Raw genomic sequence first — 17,961 nt, 5'->3', positions numbered from 1 at the left:
GAAACAAACTTATGGTTACCAAAGGGAAAGGGGGAGAGGAAAGGATAAATTGGGAGTATGGGATTAATAGATACGCACTCCTACATATAAAATAAACAACAAGGATTTACTGTATAGCACATGGAACTATATTCAGTATCTTGTACTAACCTATAATGAAAAAGAATCTGGGGCTTCCCTGGTGGCGCAGTGGTTAAGAATCCGCCTGCCAATGCAGGGGACACGGGTTCAAGCCCTGGTCCAGGAAGATCCCACATGCAGTGGAGCAACTAAGTGTGTGCGCCACAACTACTGAGCCAGCACTCTGGAGCCTGTGTGCCACAACTACTGAAGCCTGTGTGCCTAGAGCCCATGCTCCGCAACAAGAGAAGCACCACAACAAGAGAAGCACCACCACGAGAAGCCTGCGCACTGCAGCGAAGAGTAGCCCCCACTCACCGCAACTAGAGAAATTCGCATGCAGCAACGAAGACCCAACACAGCCAAAAATATAAATAAATTTTATTTAAAAAAAAAAGAATCTGAAGCTGTACACCTGAAACTAACACAGTACTGTAAATCAACTATAGTTAAATTAAAAATAACTCTTAAAAGACACAAGAGAATGAAAAGCAAAACCAGAGTTGAAGAAGATATTAGCAATACATAATTGTCAGGCAAAAGACTTGTAACCAAAACATATAAGGAAACTCCACACATTCGTAAGGAAAAGGCAAACAATTTGATCTTTAAAACAGATTAAAAAAACTTGAACTGGGGTTCCCTGGTGGCACAGTGGTTGAGAGTCCGCCTGCCAATGCAGGGGACACAGGTTCGTGCCCCAGTCCAGGAAGATCCCACATGCCGCAGAACGGCTGGGCCCATGAGCCATGGCTGCTGAGCCTGTGCGTCCGGAGCCTGTGCTCCGCAACAGGAGAGGCCACAAACAGTGAGAGGCCCATGTACCGCAAAAAAAACCGAACTGACACCTCTCGAAAAATATTGAAATGGCTAATATGCCCATGAAATGGTGCTCAATCTCTTTAGTCATTTAAAAACACAAAAGCAGACCAGAAGGAGATACTACTATTAGTTCATCAGGAATCTCTAAGAGTTAGAATACTAGGTGTCTGCAATGATATGGAGCAATGGGAACTCTCATTCCTGGTAAGAGTGTAAATTAATACAATCACTTCAGAAAATCTTAGCATTAATGTGTAAAACTGAATATATGTATACCCTGTGATAAAGAAATTGCACTACTATATATATATGAAAATAATGTACATATGCACCAAAAGACATGTAAGAGAATGCTGACACCACATTAATCCATCACCAGGAAAATAGATCAATGTTGGTATATTTTTAAAGGAGTATTATACAACAATCAAAATGAGCAACTCGAACTACATGCAATATAAATCTCAATGTTAAACAAAAGTAGCCATATGTGAAAGAATGCATTGTGATTCTACTTATACGGTTAGCAAGAGACAAAACTAAATCACAGTATTTAGGGATATAACTTTAAGTAATAAAACAAAGAAAAGCAAGAAATAACAATATGAATTGTGTTCACCTTTAAGGGCAAAGAGATGGGACAGTGACTTAGAGGAATCATAAAGGAGGCTTCTGGGGAATTGACAATGATTTGTTTCTTGACATGGGTAGTGGTTAAATGGGATATTCACTTTGATAAGTCACTTTGATAAGTCACTGAGCCATTCTGTTCACTTTTCTATATGTTTATTTCAAATTTTTTTTAAAAGGTTCACAGATTCAATTATATATAAGATACATTAGAGCAGATGAAAATGAAAATAGACACAGTGATACCTTTTATTTGGGGATAAACAAATATGCCAATGAACAAAAATTTAAATAAAAATGACAAGGGAAAAAATGTCAACATTGGAAAGAAATTTTTAATAGAAAGAAGAGCTACCATTTACTGAACCTTTAATATTTCCATTGTGATAGATGAAAAAAGTGAGGCTTATAGACATAATGTAATCAAAATTAGATAGTACATCAATAAAAAATTTTTAAAAACAAAAACAAAAAAACAAAAACATTAGATAGTACATAACAGAACCACAATTCAAGCCCAAGATTATTTCTCTGTAAAATCTATATTCTTTAATCTACTATGAGGTATACCATTACAAGAATCAAATTCCATATGCTATTAATCACATAGGTCCTTTTTCTTTCCTTACTGTAAGTTTTGAGCTTCCCCCTCTTGGTGATAACAGAGCTCTAGTAGCCCTTCTAAGTACATGTTAAAAATCTCAGGAATAGGAAAAAATATTGTCTGATCCCCTTATAACTGCAGAAGTGTAGGCAGTATTCTGCATCACAAAGCTAGTTTTAACAAAATGACAAAATGAAAACTTCACTGAACTGTCAGCGAACTCTCCTGATTAGTGTGAAAATATATGAAAATATATAATCCCAGCCTAACTTCTGATATTAAATAGTCCTTGTTAGTGTTTTTTGTAAAGTAGTCTTAGGAAACTGACAGTTCGGAAATTGTTATTGTGTCTTCTGATGTGTTACTACAAGTTTGCATGTCTGATAACATCTCTTAGGTAATAATTTGTCATATCTGTTTTGTAAAGCATATATTCATGAGGTTTATTAAGGCTCATTTGTACTTTTCCATTCATATTAATAAAATAAATCCCATGACTCTTAAATTCTTTATGCAAAGTCCTTAGGCTTTGTTATTTTGTAATTAATAAAAGGTGTCATGTCTGAGATGACTAACTCAGGCATCTTTGCTGAGGGCTGAGGCAGGATACATACTATGAGCTATAACCACCATGCATCTCAGTGGGGAAACTTCTATGAGGACTCTACATTCTACTTCTGTAAGCTGTGCTAAATATTGGTTAACTGCTTTTGCTGAAAATCTACAGGCCAATACAAAATAAGAAAACTACATATATAAAGATTTTGTTGTTATTTCCCTGAGGCGGCAGTCATTATTACTAAGAATATATCCTTAAAAGAGTGGAGTAATACTTGTGCAAAACTGAGAACTCTCCTAACAGTGTTAGTATAGAAATGCTAAAGCAAACTTTTGAGACTGAAATAAATGTATGGGCCTAAGCGTATTATCAGATTTGAACCTTAACTGATCAAAGTAAGAGTTTTCCTTCTTTGCTGATAACTCAGACTCAAGGCAAAGCGAGTTTTCCTGTGCTGCAAGCTAAGGTTCTAGGAGATAACACCACCCTCCTCATTAAGAGTGAGGGAATGACCCTAGAAAACAAACAGGATGGCTTGGTTCCCAGGAACTGATATAAACATGTTTTCTTCTGAATGTGTGATTTATTATAATCAAGTGTGGGAGAAACAGGTACTCAATAAGGTCAGGCCTTATCTACCTTACCATAAAAGCAGTTTATAATTCGTAGAATTTTTTGCTTTTCAAGAAAAGGATTGCCCTAAAATCCAATAATTTTTTCATTATTTAAATGTAGGAGTTTTTGTTCCTGTATGAAAGCCCATGGAAAATCAGAGATTCCCAAATAAGGGACCTTCAGCCTTACTGAAGCTGAAACAACATGGCTAAAATAAACAAGCTGCCTATTTCTCAAGAAAAGAAATGAGACATATAGAAACGACCAGGGTTTATAATTTACAATGATCCACTAAAGGAAACTACTCTGCTCTAGATCAACTTGTATGTGACTAGAAAAGTCTGAAACTTAAAGGCCTTAAAGTTTCTCAAAATGCAAAAAGGATGTCTATTTCAATTGTTTAAAGTGGCCGCTAAGTGTTTTCATATAAACTTCAGGCAGAGTGGTCAAAACTCCAAAAAAAGGTCAGAAATCATGCCAACACTTATATTGCTTTAAATGTCACCAGTCCCTTAAGAAAAACTCCAAACTCTGAAAAAAATAAAGTACAGGGTCTGCAGACAACTTAATTACAAAAAGAATTGTAATTTAAGCTCTTAATTTGCACCAAAGTATTAACTGTATTTTTAAAAATTAGAAGAAAGCAAAATCAAAAACTATTTTTTTATGAGGAAAAGATGCCAAATGAGAGTTACCCAATCAAGTTATAAAACCTTTGGTTAAAAAGTACATTATGTTATACTCTCAGGAAAAAAACAAACATAGATTATAGTATCCAAACAATTACATTATTAATTTAAACAGTATGACTAATTTTAACTTTGGTTTAATGGTCTCAGTTGAGTTACAAGATAAAGTTATGCAAACTGACAACAGCCCACCAATTAGCAGTCACAAAAAGGCTGAAGAGAAAAATGAAACAGAATCCAAACCTCCAAACAGAATCCAAAGTAAAGGATTACTTTTCAAGAGACAGCAATAAGTTACCTGTAACGAGGCTTCCACAATAGACTTTTAACACCAAGATTTAGTAAAATTAATTCAAGAAATACATTTTAATTCAGGTTAATATTCCTGATTAAGGAAAACTGTTGATAAATTATTTTTTGAACTTTGGATTTCAAACTCAGTTATTTACCCTCTCTAAATTTATGACAGTTTAAAACTAAAATGTCAACACAGGATTTAAGTTCACTCAAAAGTCTGTATTTTATTCTTTCTCCCAAAGGAAGCCAAACTGAATAAAACTTTCTTTCAAACAAAGTCAATCAGACTAACAGAATCAGGTAAGTGTTAATAATAGCTAAAATAAATAGCAGCACCAGTCACTAAGGGCTTACTACGTATCAGGTGCTATTAATAAGAGCTTAAAATCTTAAAACCTCACAACAATCTTTTAAGGTAGATCACCATATTTATCATTCCCATTCTACGAATTAAAAAATTGAGGCTCAGGTTCAGAATTCAAATGCAATTGTGACTCCAAAGTGTATATTCTTAACCTACCATGCTACACTGCCATTACATGTAGTATGTTCAACCTGTCAGAAACCAAGGAATTTGGGGACTAAAAATGACCTTGATACAAATTAATTATTTCAAATATGGAAACATGGAGTTCCAGATACTCAATAAATTTGAGTAAAGCCAGTGTCCTCTCCAGTGTTATTTCTACACTGGAAACGAGGAAACAAAGTTATTTTGTTCAGTCTTTTTTCACCCTGTATTTTTATTTTATATACACACTTGAAGTATTTCACAGTAGTTATTACTTAAGGTAACTCAGTTAATACAAGAATTCAGGCTTTGGTAAAGTTAGATTTAAGTATTGCTTCACTATTTTTTTAAATGATGACCAGAATAGAAGATTATTTTAGGTTAGATTTTAATACACAGGTGGTAAAATGTATTTCTTCTCTCTGCTTCCACACATATTGTGCTTCACAGTAGCTGACATTCACAACATTCGAAAGAATTATCTTCTTTACAAAGGCAAAAAGAAATGTTAGTTCTTCACTTGCAATATACAGGGAAGTCAGACACACTGTAGTAGTGCCCTAGGCTAGGCTAACCATCATTTAAGTAACCAAAAACTCTAAAATTTCCCAGTACAAAATCCCTGGCTAAAGAGGTAGATGGCTAAATTTATCTAGTTAACTTAAATTCATTAATTTTTTTTTTTTTTTTTTTTTTTGGCTGTGCCGTGCGGCTTGCAGGATCTTAGTTCCCCAACCAGGGATTGAACCCGGGCCACAGCAGTGAAAGCACCAAGTCCTAACCGCTGATACAAATTCCAATTTATTATAACAAAGACTTTTTAAAAAAGATTTCTGTACTCGATTTTTTCAAAGTATAATCCAGAAGAAAAGAAAAACAGGATTGTACATGTAAATCACTCATAATCTGCCTTTTCTGAACATAAAAATTCATGTTATTAAAATACTAGACTTTGATCTCAAGATTAAAACCAATTCCAAACAATACTTACATTAGATACAACTGTAATAAATGCATGTGCTATAAGAAATGGCAAAGTTTCAGGAGTTCCATATTCAAAGCAGTCCTTCATGAGAGAAAGGCCATTTTTCCCACAAAACAAACATACATAACGAAGCAAATGCAATGGTACTTCTACATCCTGAAGAAAAAAGAAAATCTATTATTTTAAAACTTATCAGGAACAATTTTTATTTTATTACCAGTACTGGAAAGATACTGGTCAGGCATAAACTCAAAAAGACTTACATGAAAAAGTAAAATTTTCCATAAACCTAAGAATGAAAAAAGATAAACACTTACATTCATATCACAGAATGCCCCTAATATGTTGCTTTCTTGGGTTGATATATCCTGATTTTAAAAAAAGAAAGAAAAAAAGGTAAATACAATTACATCACACTACTACATGACAATCTTTAAAAACTACGATTTTTTTAAAGATTGATTTTATAAAAACTCACCGATTGTACAATTGCTTCTCATCAACAGCAGTATTCCTAACTGAAGCTAATATGATTCAGTTCTAAAGTATACTTTAACTCTTCTCCAAAGAAATCTTTCTATACTACGTGCTACACATTATTTTGCCTTCTTAAACAAAAACCTTTCCTTAAATAATTGGGGTAATTTTTGAACACATTTTAAACTTAGTTAAGTGGTTTTGAAACTGTACTCGGGAAATCTCTAGAGGTATACTCAAAAGTTCCACAACGTGCTTTCCATACATAAGATTTAAACTACCTAAAAGCATACTCATCCACTGTTGGTGTGAATATAAGCTGGTATGACCTTGTTGGAGGATAATTTGGCAGTTACCTATCAACATTTAAAATGTACCTTCCCTTTGACCCAGCAAATCAACTTCTGGTTATTTATCCTAAACAACTAGTAAAAGTAGTGCTGGAAAATGTATGTATAATTATGCTCACTGAAACTATTTATAACATCTCAAAATTAGAAACAACTTCAATATCCATCAATAGGCTGGCTAAATAAAATGGTGACATAACCATCTAGGGTCTTATGCAGCCTTCAAAAATAATACAGTGAAATGGCATGAGGGATTATCTTTTTGGGATGATGAAAATGTTCTCAAATTGAAATGCGGTAATGGTTGCACGGCTCTATAAATTTATGAAAATAATATATACTTTAAGCAAGTGATTTTTATGGTATGTAAAGTATACCTTTAAAATGCTGTTAAAAATAAGGTGAATCAAAAAAATAAATAAGGTGAATTCCATATGCACAGGCATATAAAGATAATATCCTGTATTTGTTAAAAATAGAATTTATGAACATGATCTAATTTTCATAAATTTTTAAATGTCTGAAAATATCTGAACTAATTTCATAACAATTTTTTTTGACGAGAGAATGGAGAAAAAGGAGAGATTCAAGGCCTTTTATTTTAAACTCTATATTTTGTATAGTCTATGTTTTTTTAGTCATACTGAAAGTGTTACTTTTATAATCAGAAGGTTAGATACTTTCAGCTGAAAAGTTAGCTGCCAAAGGAACCCATTCATTCTTTGCTGTTACCTGTTTTAAATAAAGTTTGACTGCTGAAATACAGTTTGAAAACAACTGATTGAGAGCATACATAAAACTCTCAGAACATTTCAGAATAATCAAAAGCTGTCCTAAGAGAGGTCAAAACACTTGTCAAATTAAGTGTAATAAACCTCCTTAAATGTATTCTCAAGCCTCTACTACCAGGGCCACAGTTAAAGTTTTAAGTTATTCTTAGCAAACCTTTTGTCTTCAAAAAATCCAGAATTTAAGAACTCCTGTGGTATTACTAAATACGATTCATGGACCAGATGAACCATGCTGAAATATCAAATTGGAGTCAAGATTTCTAGTGCCTAACATGGACACAGCTAGAAATTCTCCTAACAGAATTCTATTCTGATGTGCAAAATGTTACTCATGGACTTGGCTGTATCTATTTTAGCTACTCAGAAGATCTGTTTTACCATTTCATATTTCTACTCTGGATACATGAAGCCACTACCCTAAGGTGTTATTATAATCTCATTTTAAGTAGTATGCAAAGAAGTGAACATAGATCTGTTGGTAACAATACTAGGAGCAACACTAGGAAGTCTTGATAAAAGCTGAACCTTCTCTCAAAAGCTCTCATTATAGAGGATCCCTGAAAAGGTGTTAAGAAACCTATCAAGAATTTTTTAAGTTTTTGTTTTTTCCCCCCAAACCTCACATTTATTACATAAGATGATGCCACTCTCTTTCTAGAACTAAACAGAGGAATATGCCTATTACTTTACAAGATACTCTAAAACAAAGAGAAATAAAGGAGTAACTAGAAAGTAATTCTATATCTAATTAAGCAAATGCTGCTCTATGATCTAACCACAAAGAATTGAAGGCTAGAGGATTAGGAATAAAACATTTGCATAAAAAGAAGTCATTGATGTTGGAATTAGACAGTAGTGATGGTTACTTATTAAAGTGTATACTTTAAAAGAGTAAATTTAAAACATTTAATTTTTTTTTTAAAAAGGGTGAATTAAAAGTCAGTAGAAAGTGGCAAGAAAAAAAAACAGTCTAGATTCAGAAACTTGGACAATAAAACAACAATATATGTATTTAATCTGCCAGAGCATATTATACCTACCTTTAACAGAAGGGCAAAGATCTCTCTTCTCTCTACAATTTTTATACTCATCTCGCTCTAAGAAAAATACTTAACACTAGAGCAATACCTCATTTGATAGAATTACCTATATTATTCAGGATTAGGAAAAGAATGCCACTGGCCTCCACAAAACTTTTAATGTGAATTAATATTATGTATTTTAAATTACTACATCTTTAAAAATATTTTCAACTTCAACAGGAGGGAAAGAAGGATGGAGGGAGGAAGGGAGGAGGAGGAGAGGCTTCAAGTTCCCATCTTATTCACTATTGGCAATGGATTACAATAGTTAGTGATTAGTCTGAAACATTTGAGAAACAATGCAGTAGAATTAAGACCTGAATTCTAGAACTCTCTGAGCAATATGCTATGCAAATGTGATCAAAACTTTTAACCTTTGCAAGTCAGTTTCCTCTTACATGAAATAAGGATACTGACTAAGTTTCTAAAGTCACAGGTGTCAAAACACTAACACAGGAGTACTGAATCTTCTCCTAGAGTCTTGGTCAATTTGTGCCTCTTAAAAAAAATAAATAAAACCAAAAGTAAAAGGTCTTATCAGGAAAGGATGCATATAACAGTATGAAGGGAAGACTGGATGGACTACCTCCTTATAAAAAGGTGGAATTAAGCATCTCTATAGTAAACTCTATAGCACTGCATAATAAATATTAGTTTTCTTAAGATATCTGTGTGTATGTATATAGACACATACACATAATTTTATAATATATATGTATGCTGCATCAAGGATTTTTTTTGTTTTTGTTTTTGTTTTTGCGGTACACGGGCCTCTCACTGCTGTGGCCTCTCCCGCTGCGGAGCACAGGCTCCGGATGCGCAGGCTCAGCGGCCATGGCTCACAGGCCCAGCCGCTCCGCGGCACGTGGGACCCTCCCAGACCGGGGCACGAACCCGTGTCCCCTGCATCGGCAGGCGGACCCCCAACCACTGCGCCACCAGGGAAGTCCTACATCAAGGTTTTGATCAGAGACCCTTTGAAACAGCTGGCCCTTAACATATTTAGTAACATGGCCAGAGGACAGAAACTAGAAATTTTAGAGTATTTATAACATCTCATTACTAAGATATTAGAAACTTGGGAAACAGCTATTATGAACAGAATGTTAAAGAAGCACATATAAATTCTGTATAAGGAGATTAGAATTCTGTTTAAGAATACAGAATTCTGTATAAGGAGACTCCTACTTTATTATATCCAAGAGTCGTTTTTATTAGAATTTTACCTAAAGTTATGAAGCCACTGCTTTCAACCAAGTAGTCACATGGAATGATCCTAAAGAAGAGTAATAATGGGGCATTTTATTCCACAAGGAGAAGTACAGGGGAGTGTGACTATGCCTACATTTGGAGATTATCATATTTGAAAATCATTTTTAAAAAACTGATGAGGAAACTGATTTTGAGAGCAAAATGGCAGATTTAGTATTGCTGTAACTCTATCAAGAGATTTTTAACTGGAGAAAAAATATTTCTAAGACACTCTGCATGAATTTTACATATCTACATCCCTAACCAAACTATTTTTAGCATCTTTCAATTATCAATTTAAGGCATTAAAAATACTATTCGTGTGGTGTTAAGATTAAATTTTACAGCTTTGCACAAATGGATCCCCTTTTTGTTGAAAAAGGATTCCAAGATGACATTTTTTAGAATGATTAATAAATATCTGATGTCATGTAAGAGATTTATTAAAAGGTTTCTACACAGCAAGATAATAGGCTAAAAATTCTAGAAGACAGAGCACAGTCTGATTTAAAATATTCTTATGGAGAATTCCAATAGGGAAAACACCCACCTCCCTGGGCTATGTTTTTAAATAGTCTCAATTCAATGTGAAAATATTTCCAGTAAAGGACAACTTTTTTTCCAGATGAAGAAGGAAGTTTAGAGAAGTCAGAATGGAGGTTATAGAAAAAATAAGCTGGAGAAAATAGCCTTAAAAAAACAAAAAGCATATGGTAGATTTGTTAATGGCCACAACTCTACCCATTCCTGGATGCACGAAAAACAGAATGTACTTAAAAGTTTAAAATGAAACTTTACCTCTCCTCCTATCCAGAGATGGAGTCTACTTCACACCCCTTTGATCTGAGCTGCCCTTGTGAATTGCTTCAACCAACAGGGATGTGGTAAAGTTGATACTGTGTGGTTTCAAAGGCTGGACCTTTATAAGAGGCCTTACAGCTTTCCAGTTTTGCCTTCCTGGATCAATGCTAAGACTACAATGTAAGGAAGACAGTCTACCCTAGTAGAGACGCCATGTAGAGAAAAATCCAAGGAGCCCTAAAGAGCAGCCAGCACTATCAGATGTGTGAATGAGACCATCTTGGACTTTCAAACCCATCCAACTCCCAAAATAAATGCAAGTGCCTAAGTAAGGCCATACAAAACCAGCAAAGAAATTGCCCAAGCAGTACACAGAATCATGAGAAATAATTAATCACTGTTGTTTTAAGCCATTATTATAATACATTATCACATAACTGTTTCAATTCCTGCTATCTGTAGAAATAATGCCATTATGTAAATACCTAAGATGGGTTGCTGATCTCCTGGAAAGGTTTGTATAAATATCACTAGTGGAGGAGGGAAGGAGGAAAAGAGGGAGGTGGGGGGGGAGGGAGGTGGGGGGGAGGGAGGGAGGGACGGAGCGGAAAAATATCACTAGTGAAATAAGTAAAGCATCTTGACGTACAAAAGAAAATATTATTATTTAAAACTAGTAATTACATATAATTTGTTAAGCATTTTTTCTTTACAAAAGGAATTCCAAATTCTGTTAACCTATGTTTCTAAGAATGAAATTCAAAACTCTATGTGCTTCTTTTTCCTCAGTTATTACTTTTTGAAAGAGTCACAGTAAATACAGCACAGATCTACATCAGCAAAATGTCTATCACTGACAGTTTAATTTTATGAGTTCAATTTATAAATCTTTCCTTAATAGAACTATGCTGAGCAAATGTTCAACACAAGTTGCTACAGAAATGGTCTGAAGAAATCTGAAATAATTCTTATAACGACAGTGATTTTTATAATTTTTTCCATCAATAATGACTATATTCATATTTATTCATAAGTGAGAAATTACCAACATAACCATGACTTGGTATTACTTAAAATTCACAATACCTATTTTTACATACCTCTATAGTAGGATGAGTATTATGTTTGTAAGCAGTATATAAGGGAAACTGAATTTGAAAGATTTTTGCCACACATAGTAACAGTTTTTCCTTCTCATCTGTACTCCATAAACTAAAAGGATCAGAGCTCTTTGAAGATTCCTCCTCAGTCAAAATACAAATTCTTGTAGAGTCTGATTTTTTTTCTATTGATTTTTGTCTTTCTGTACTTCCTTCATTACACTCTCTTTCTATATTCAGTGGTTCTTCTGCTTGATTACTCTCATCTTGCCACGTGGAATCTATGTTAATAGTAGTACAATGTTTACAAAGCTGGTCCCGGAGCACTTGAACTTGGGCAATCACTAAGTTAATAAGTGCACACACTACTTGGTTAAAAATCTCCAAATGCTTATATTCTTTGAAGCAGCATAGACATTGCCTATAAGAGAAAAAAAAGTTTTCAATTAATCAATGCTTCCTAGAGAGGCAACAATTATATCTTTCTAAAAAGTAATATAAAAAAACAAATACTAAAATATCTTTTGAATAATTTAATTTCCTCCTTCCTGGTAGAGTAGCACTACAATAACTTAAAAAGACAGCATCACACCAAAAACTGGTACTGGTAAAAAGTCACCATGTTAGGTCGACAGCTATCATCTTCAGTTTTATGTATGTATTTATCTGTCCCTCTAGACAAAGAACAAGAATTATGGCTATATCTTTGCTTCTCTAAGTACTAACTACTCAATACATGTTTAACAAATATCAGGAAACTGGCTATAATAAAATACCTTATTAGTAAACCCAGCTCATTATTTTACATAAGGGATTTTGTTGTCAACTAATAAAAAAGCTACATTTAAAAATAATTTGCTTGGGACTTCCCTGGCAGTCCAGTGGTTAAGACTCCACACTTCCACTGCAGGGGGCACGGGTTCGATCCCTGGTTAGGGAACTAAGATCCCGCATGCCATACCACGCGGAGCTGCTGATAATAATAATGCTGCTGATAATAATAATAATAATTTGCTTGAAGGCTACTTAGGAGGGACATTCCTATCCTATCTGACAGATCAAAAGTGTTTAAAGAACACACACACACACTCTCTCTCTCTCTCTCTCTCTCTCTCACTTCAGCTCCAGTAAAAAAAAAACAAAAATAAATAAAAATAAGAGTCAGTAATTACTACATACAAATCTAGTTCTCTTAGACATGTTCAGTTAGTAGCACAATGCCTGGCATATTGTGGATAATCAAAGGGGTCTGGTGAATCAATAAGTAAATAATACACAGTACCAGGTTACAATGTATCCAATAACAGATGACAGTTAAGCAACTATCACTTAAAATTTGCACCTAGTTATATTATCGAAACAAATCAAAACTCTTATTGTACCAAATAGATCACCAACTTCCTGTATGACCATGTAAGAATAACTTCATTTCTCCAGGTGCGGCAAATTTGAAGTATGGCCACAAATTCTTTAATATTACTCTTCCCTTTAAAAGGTGAAGCCCAATTTTCCTCCCCTTGAAGGTGGACCGGACTTAATGACTGGCTTCCAATGAATGGAATGTGGCAGAAATGACAGTGTATGACATCTGAGACTAGGTTATAAAAGACATTACCACTTCTGCCTTGCTCTCTTTCGGATCACTCACTCTGGGGGAAGCCAGCTATCATGAAAAACACTCAAGGAGGCCATGGTAAGGGCCACATGAGAAAAAACTGAGTCCTCCCACTAACAACCAGCACCAACTTGCCAAACATGGAAGTGAGTCAACTTGGAAATAGATCCTCCAGTCCCACGTAAGGTCATCCAAAGATGACCATAACCTGGCCAAATCTTGACTACAACCTTATAAGAAATCCAAGCCAGAACCAACCAACTAAACCACTCCCAAACTCCTACCCATAAAATAATTGATGATAAATGTTCGTAATTGAGATAATAAACATATCTCTGAGGATAACAAACGTTTATTGTTGTTTTAAACACTACTTTCGGAGTACCTTGTTACACAGAAATGCATAAATGATACATCAGGACTATTTTCTCCATGGCAAAATGAAAGGGATTTTATCTCTAAGGCCTCCTCCAGTTTTAAATTCTATAATATCGCAGTTTCTACAAGAAGAAAAATAAACACATTACTCAACATTTTTCTGATGAGTAGCTTCTTCCTTTAAGTTTAGGAAAAACCAAGTTCAAAGTGAAGGATCATACGGGAGAGGCCACAACAGAGAGAGGCCCGCGTACCGCAAAAACAAACAAACAAACAAAAAAAACAACCTTGAGGTCAGATTTTGGATTAGGAAAGCCAAAGAGCTAGTCAAATTTACTATAAAAGTGCAGTCAGGTATGGATCTAGAGATTATCCTACTAAGTGAAGTAAGTAAGAAAAAGACAAATATCATATGATAATCACTTATATGTGGAATCTAAAAAAATGATACAAATGAACTTATTTACAAAAGACTCACAGACTTCGAAAACAAATTTATGGTTACCAAAGGGGAAAGGTGGGGGGAGGGATAAATTAAGAGTTTGGGATTAACAATATATATACAACTATACATAAAATAGATAGGGACTTCCCTAGTGGTCCAGTGGTTAAGAATCCATCTTCCAATGTAGGGGACATGGGTTTGATCCCTGGTCAGGGAACTGAGATCCCACATGCCTCAGGGCAACTAAGCCCACGCACCGCAGCTACTGAGCCTGCGAGCCACAGCTAGAGAAGCCCATGCACCGCAACAAAAGATCCCGCATGCTGCAAGTAAGACCCAACACAGCCAAATAAATAAATAAATAAAATCTTAAAAAAAAAAAAAAAATCAACGAGGACCTACTGTATAGCACAGGGAACTCTACTCAATATTCTGTAACACCTTATATGGGAAAAGAATCTGAAAAAAGAAAGAAACACATACCATCATGAAATTTCTGAAGCCAAGGAGGGATAAGGATCCTAAAAGCTTTCGGGGAGAGTGAAAAGAGTGACAAGAAAAAGCTCAGGAATAAAAACAGCTCATACTTTCTCCTAAGTAATATTGGAAGATAAAATACAATGGAATAACACTTTCAAAATTCTGAGAGAAAATAATTTTCTATCTACAATTCTGTATCCAACAAAAGTTATCAATAAAAGTAAGGGTAGAAGAGACATTCTTTTAGGCCGGAAAGGTCTAAAAACCATTTGTCTCCCATGTACCTTTTCTCAGAAAAGATATCATCCTAACAAAACAAAGAAGTAAACCAATAAAGATGGCATAGAATCCAGTGAACTGGATATCCAATATAATAGAAAAGCAAAAGAATTTCAAGGATGATCTGAAGAGCATATAGCTGTTTCAGTAACCCTACTGAGAAATCAATACAGATTGGAGTAGGAAGATAAAAGCCAAAGGAGATGGAGGGAAGGTAAGAAAATAACAGATCACCTAATGATGTATAAAAATGTAAAAACTAGTACTAAGAAGGGCTGGAGAGTTTGGGAAAAATTAGTGATCCACACCTAGAAAATTAATCAAATGAAGAACAAGACACTAAACTCTATGAAACAAAGAATGAAAACAAAAGAAAAACAACAATTTATATCTTGTAAAATATAAAATGAACCACAGAATCTTTTTTGGCTAATAACTGGGCATTATTTTTGTTTTTAGAACTACCTCAAGAACTGATATAACTATATTGAGAGGACGGGGAAGGGTAAATGGGTGAAATCTTTATATATCAGAAAAGGAAGTTCACAGATTATACCTAAAATTGACAGATAAAGCAACAGCAATATAATATTATTTCAGAACATAAAAGTTAGTATCAAAACCAACATCTCAAAAAGTTGAAAACAGAAATGGGGCTGGGGAGATAGGGGACAATGGACTTTTATATTATAGGCCTTTTCCTACCATTTTATTTTTTAAACTCTGTACATACTGTATTTGTACACCAATATCATACATTACCTTTCACTATCTGAGCTTATCCTATTTTCTTCTCAGTCCTTCCCGTTATTACCCACCTGATAAGACCTTACTACCTAAGTGGAGTTATATGCTGCCTATCTGAGTGGAATACGCTTACATTTAAGAACACACAATGATAAAAATTTCTAAATGACTAACAAAACATGTAGCTTCAATTAATAAAAATACTAACATTCACGAGGAAGCTACATGTCAAAATTAAATTATTTCAACCTGGATTCCATAATTCCATCTAACAAATCTTCGAATGGATCTAACATTTTCCTGGTCTGGTACTGCTGAACACATGAAAGGACTGTTCATCTACAGTATCCAACCATAGCAAAAGTTTTTTTTACTTATGAGCTAATTTCTGAAAAACACTACTTTGAAATAGTGGTCAATATCAATATCCCACTGATCAAATTTCTTAATTCCAAAATATAAAGTAGACCCTTAAAGAGGGTCTACATTAACATTTTTGAACATTTTGAACATTAACCTGTTCAAAAGCAATAGTGTCTAAAACTGTTATAAAAAATAAAAGTTCAATAAAACAATAAAAATAAGCAACAGCCTCAAACTTTAAGTACAAATGACAGGTGTGAAAGGTGAAATTTTTAGCCTGAAAATACAAAGATCTGACAGAACCTCCGCCTAGCTAGCACCCAGAATTATTTCAGGGGAGAAATCCTGAAAAAAAGGTAAAAAGTAGACAGGTAGAAGACAACGAGGAACCTTGAATGCCTACTGAGGCATCTGCAAGATATAAAACATAAGCCTGTTTTGTAATAGGCTTTAAACAAGTCAAACAAAAACCAGCAACAATTCCAACAAGAAGAATTTTGCCGTGTGGTATCAATGCCTTCATCGTGCACGACATTCCTTTCAGAGCCATGTATGCTCTTTTGCAAATTTATATTCTTTCATTTATTCTCCTAATATTCTCTCCCCATTCTCTGGATTCATTTTCCTCCCATTTCATTCCAATTTTCCATTCCAATATTAATAAAATAAAATAATGATAATCTGTTAAAGTAATATACATAACTAACTCCCTAAATCTTACGAACAAAACAAAAGAAGTGGCAGCTATATTACTGTGATGCAGCAATTATTAATAAAAATGATGACACAGTATTTGATGACACAGAGACTGATCATAGTTCACATGAAAAAAAATCAGATTATAAAGCATACAAGTTTTATAATCACATTTTTGTAAAATTTTAAACTGTACTGTTCCCAATCTCATACCAAGGTTATACCAAAAAAAAGTTACCAGTTGTTACTCTGGGTGATGGCATTTTTTTTTTTAAACTTTGATTTTCTGTATTTTCTAAAAGACTTTCACAATGAGTATATCATTTAAATAGAAGGAAAATTATAAAATATTAAAGCCTTTGAAATTTCTATAAATATTAAATTCTTAACATATTGTTTTTTAAGTGAACATTCTCCTTCAGCTATATTCTGGTCAACCAACATATTAGAAAAAATGATTCTTGATTATTGATAATCTTTTGAAAGTTAACACTTTTCTCCCAGAAAACCTACATAGAACATTTTGTATGAGATGTCATGGATCCGATCCATTTGTGCACTAAGGTACATTTATGGACCTTCCATGGTCATGGGCCACCAAGTTAAGAATTTCTTTTGTAAATTAACTGTGCTTTATTAGTAGCTTTTTATCCCCTACAAGAACCACAACCTTAATCTGGACAACAATATTTTTTGATGCCCTAGAGAGAAACAGGATGGGGGGAGGGCAGAGCAGGGAAACAGGCAAAAAATTTTTACTCTAAAGCACTGTGATCCAACTGTATATTTTATTGTCATTTCTCTCTTCTATCAGCATGAACAATTAAGAGTGTAACATTCTACTTTTTGGTACTTTTTACTATCAGCTAAAAACTGTTAATACTTACTAACGTGAATAGAATTATAAATATTACACACTATTTTCCAATTTGACTTTTCATGCCTTAGCTTATGTACCCTTCAATATATATTTCATTTTCTAAAATAAGTTTCAACAATTTTAATTAAAATAGGTATTTATTAAGTTCTTTTGTCAGACACCATGTTAAGTATTTTGTTTCTTCACAACCTCATGAAGATAATAGTAGCTTTATTATTACTCATTTCACAAATGAGGAGGTAAGAGCTTACAGAAGTTAACTGATTTGTCATAATCACCTAGTACACAAGTGATGAAGCAGGACTGGAAGCCACATCTATCTGGCTCCAAGGCCATACTACTCTTAATCACTATATTCTGGAACAGCATGATATAAAGGCAGAGAGTCTCTACA

At 34.1% G+C, this 17,961-nt stretch overlaps 1 protein-coding gene across 6 annotated transcripts in view; it reads right to left on the bottom strand.

Moving 5' to 3' along the window:
- USP34 (ubiquitin specific peptidase 34) overlaps positions 1-17,961 on the bottom strand; it is a 231,592-nt gene that overhangs the window by 173,760 nt on the left and 39,871 nt on the right. For all 6 annotated transcript variants that reach the window (XM_029232068.1, XM_029232067.1, XM_029232073.1 and 3 more), the window contains exons 3-5: positions 11,685-12,105; positions 6,150-6,200; positions 5,839-5,988 (exon numbers count right to left, since the gene is read on the bottom strand). In XM_029232068.1, coding sequence (XP_029087901.1) covers positions 5,839-5,988; positions 6,150-6,200; positions 11,685-12,105 — 622 coding nt within the window. The remainder of the gene's footprint in view (positions 1-5,838; positions 5,989-6,149; positions 6,201-11,684; positions 12,106-17,961) is intronic.

Source organism: Monodon monoceros, unplaced genomic scaffold (assembly GCF_005190385.1).
Source record: "Monodon monoceros isolate NGI ecotype Baffin Bay Population unplaced genomic scaffold, NGI_Narwhal_1 Super_Scaffold_19, whole genome shotgun sequence".
NCBI lineage: Eukaryota > Metazoa > Chordata > Mammalia > Artiodactyla > Monodontidae > Monodon > Monodon monoceros.
The sequence above is the reverse complement of the archived record's forward strand: the minus strand, read 5'-3'. Positions and strand labels throughout refer to the sequence as shown.